At 46.4% G+C, this 3654-nt stretch overlaps 1 protein-coding gene across 1 annotated transcript; it reads right to left on the minus strand.

Moving 5' to 3' along the window:
• Positions 1 to 1700: 1700 nt before the first annotated feature.
• LOC108031308 (putative odorant receptor 85e) lies at positions 1701 to 3439 on the minus strand. Its single transcript, XM_017104553.1, has 3 exons — positions 2652 to 3439; positions 1853 to 2393; positions 1701 to 1790 (listed from the first exon to the last, which is right to left on the minus strand). The coding sequence occupies exons 1-3, from the start codon at positions 3437 to 3439 to the stop codon at positions 1716 to 1718; spliced, it is 1404 nt and encodes a 467-aa protein (XP_016960042.1). The 3' UTR covers positions 1701 to 1715.
• Between the last annotated feature and the right edge of the window lie 215 nt (positions 3440 to 3654).

Below are 3654 nucleotides of genomic sequence, written 5' to 3' on the forward strand. Positions count from 1 at the left end.
CTTATAAAGCGGTATAAATACTGCCAGGAAACCCGCTTCTTTTTATCTTGAAAAAGTTTGCTATAGCGAACTTTAATTAGAATTGATAATTGGTAATTGTAATAATAATAAAGACATCAGGGGACATTTTATTAATGAATTCCTTTGATTAACATTTTAAATGGGCCCTCTTGCCCGGGAAAAAATCCAGCTAATGTACTCTACGTCTCCTGATGGCTTGATTTATCCGGGCCATCATTGTGCCAGCTTATGTCTCCATGGGCTTTGGCCGATGGCCCAGTGGCCGATGCAAATGCTCCTGCCATTGAATGCATTATTTTCCCAGCTAATCCCATGGAGACCGGGCACTTTGGCAGTCCGTAGTTGGTATCTTCGTTTTTCCCTCTGCGATGGCCTGCTTCCCGTTGCCATGACTGCCGTTGACTTGCGTTTCGAGGGGAAAATATGGCAGGACATTTGTCTGCGGACCGGGGAGCTCAACTGTGCAGTTCGCTTATCAAATATCGTGTAATATAAATGTCCCTTTTGCCCCGGCAGACACGCATAAAGGTAGTTAGCCTGGCGTGGGGGAAACGGAAGTGAAAGCAGCGCTGGAAGTGGAGAAAGTGAAAGGCATTTCCGCCGACGAAACCGAACCGAGCGAGGCGAACACAAAAAGCACAATACAAGGCGAACAAAAAGGTAATCATCTAAGCGCGATGGGTGCCCCAAAGTAGGCGGCAAAAACTGAAACAAATGAGTCTCTATAAATACACACGTAGCAATGCCACACTCCCCATACCATCCATGCCGTCCTATTCCACCATCCATCCACCCGGATCCGAAAGTTATAGCCAGTCACTGGGTAAGGAAGGAGAACTTTTCACCATGTGGGCGGTGGTGGCTGGGTATTTGTGTCTGTGACACAATGAAAAATGCAAAGCGCAAATGAGTTGAAAACTTTGCCATAAGTTTCGGTGCGTACGACGTGCAATCGCAAAATTAAAGGTGACTTTTAGGCTTCTTACAAAATCTGAGAACTTTCCTCAACAGATACGCGTAGATGTTACAAGCGGGGCAGGCCAATTTTGTGTGGGTACATAAGCTTCCTGCCTCGTCAAAGGGAATATTTTTAAGTCCTTTTAGGCTTAGGCTGGGAATATAATGCAGTATCAAATTTCAAGACCTAAATGCCATCATAAAAGGCTTTTGTAGACATTGGAAGTAATAATGTTTTAAGGGATAAGATCCACAGTACATAGTATGGAGTAATAGTTCTACCAATATTATAAATATTTTTTATTATACCAGAATGTAATGCATTTTTAAAGTTTAATATCTGATAAGAAAGCTTATTCTATACATAGCACATATTTTAAGCAGTAATCCCATAAACATTAATATGTTTTCGTTATACCATCTATAGAGCATATAATTATCACCCTTGAGAATATTTACACTTTTGCAGCGGGAACATTGCTGAAAATTGTTTGGAAAAAGGGCTGCTTATCAGTGACAAGCCAAAGGCAACAGAGACATGAGACTTATAGCCGCTTTTCGCGGAGGCTCGTTAGTAGCCCAAGTGAGTTGGGCCCACATCTGCTCGTGCTGCAAAATGTTAAGTAAACATTGGGACGCGGAAACGCAAATATTATTTGCATTTTAACTCGACTTGTTTTTAATGTGCTGAATAAATATCACCGTGTACAAGGGAAACGAAGGAATGCGGTTCCAGTTCAGAGATCCGGTTCGGCCTTCTTGGCCGCCAGCTTTTGCAGCAAAGTCAGAAAGCTGAAGGCCTGCGTTATAACCTGAAAAGGATAACTAAATATTTTATGTTCTATGTTAAAATGTATTAAAATATTTCACATACCGATCTTAGACGATTCACATCCATCACGTAGAACTTGCCGGCAGTCACCTGCACCGCTCGTCGACTGTTGACCAAGAAGATGAGGATGTCCTGGCGGATGAGGTGGGCATGTTTCCACCAGGATCCCCGCCAGAAGGCATCGCCAGATCGAATGCTATGCCGACTAAGTAACTCCCCGCAATAGGTGAACATCAGGAGCTCGAAGAGGGTCAATCCCAAGTACTGCAGTTGGTTGACAATCCGCAGGACCTCTCGGGTACCCGACACGCCCACAAAGACCAGCAGGCAGAGCTGGAAGGTGATCTGCAGGGACTTGACCAGGCAGTACGGGCTGAAAAGGTTCTCCAACTCCTCGGAGCAGTGCAGGATGAAGCGGTGCAGGCGGACGCACTCCACCAGGGCGCTGTGAAATGCATTTCCGTGACCAGGACACCGGCGTCCTGCCGACAGCACCAAAAGATCGGTCGGATGCTCCTCCAGCACGGCATACTGATTCAACTCCCTGGTCGAGTCCTTTAATAGCAACTCATCCTGCAGTAAACTGAAATATACAAAAGTGCATGGTTAATAATCTAAAATTCTAAAGTTAATGTAACATACTTAAATTGAATAAAAAATATATATATGAATAAATATATTATAGAAAACAATATTTAAAATTATTTGGAAGTATTACATTCTTTTGAAAACTGTTGATAAAAATAAAAGGCTTTAAAAAATATTTATTCACTGCCAACTAGTATGAGTCCTTTATATTTTTCCCCATATATTATTTATACTTCATATACAAAAAACCAACCTCAGGTCATTAACGGACTCCCCGGCCAGCAGCTTGGCATGGGCATCCAGGTTCTTCAGGCTGCAGTAGAGCACATCGAACTGGCCCAGGAGCAGCAGGCTGAGGGTGACGAACAGCGCTCCCCCGAAGCCAAAGGTCAGGCCCACGAGCACCTGGCCGAACAGCTGGGTGGCGTAGACCGCCGAATAGGTAACGGGGGCCAGGGCGTCGAAGGGGTACCAGCACTGCAGGGGCAGCATCCGGATGCCCAGCATCAGGGGCGAGACGCCCCAGGAGATCACGCCCAGCTGGCAGGCCATTATCCACACGGCCACGAAGTTCCAGGACTTCCGGAAGGCCGCATGGTTGCTCACAAAGGTCACCCCGGCCAGCGAATGGTGGCGGTGCTCGCGGTTGATGTGCTCCATGTAGGCCAGGAGGCGTCGCGAGCGCAGGCACCAGTAGATGGAGCCGTAGCCGGTGAAGAAATATATTATGGTCATGGTGAGGGCATCGGTAATGGCCTGCAGCTCGCCCGTCGGCAGGACATCCAGTGTGGTTTTGGTGAACAGCACTCCCAGATGCAGTGAGGAGAAAATCACCATGGAGCAGTATACCTTGGCCAGGAGTTGGGCCAGCACTCGAACCCACTTTGGCCATCTTTTGGGCAGCCTGGGATACGGTTTCGTGCCCATCGCCAACTGGAGGCCCATCAGCAGGCGGAAGAGATTCGATTCCCGCGCCGGATCCAGGCTAACATCGTACCTGATGTTCGCATCAAAGTTGCCGTGGAACTGAAGACTGGCCATTCAAAACCGAAATCGAACTGCCTATGAGCTGCTTAGGGCTTTGGGAGCTCCTATTTAAGGAACCCTAAATTTATGCATTAATGAGTTTTTAAAAGTTTCCTATGGAAACGGTGTCTGCCTGGGCGTGGCTCATAATTAACCAACTAAATGCCTAATTGCCTCTGAAAAGCCGCTCGGCCAAGTTGGCGAATAATTTGAAGTATAAAGCTCAGTTT

This window comes from Drosophila biarmipes, chromosome 3R (genome assembly GCF_025231255.1).
Source record: "Drosophila biarmipes strain raj3 chromosome 3R, RU_DBia_V1.1, whole genome shotgun sequence".
Lineage (NCBI taxonomy): Eukaryota > Metazoa > Arthropoda > Insecta > Diptera > Drosophilidae > Drosophila > Drosophila biarmipes.

Excerpts from the sequence above, each read along its gene's own strand:
- LOC108031308 (XM_017104553.1), bottom strand. The coding sequence starts at position 3,439 with ATGGCCAGTCTTCAGTTCCACGGCAACTTTGATGCGAACATCAGGTAC. Across the intron at positions 2,394-2,651 it reads GAGTCCGTTAATGACCTGAG|TTTACTGCAGGATGAGTTGC; the intron begins GTTGGTTTTTTG and ends TGTATATTTCAG. Across the intron at positions 1,791-1,852 it reads ATGTGAATCGTCTAAGATCG|GTTATAACGCAGGCCTTCAG; the intron begins GTATGTGAAATA and ends TATCCTTTTCAG.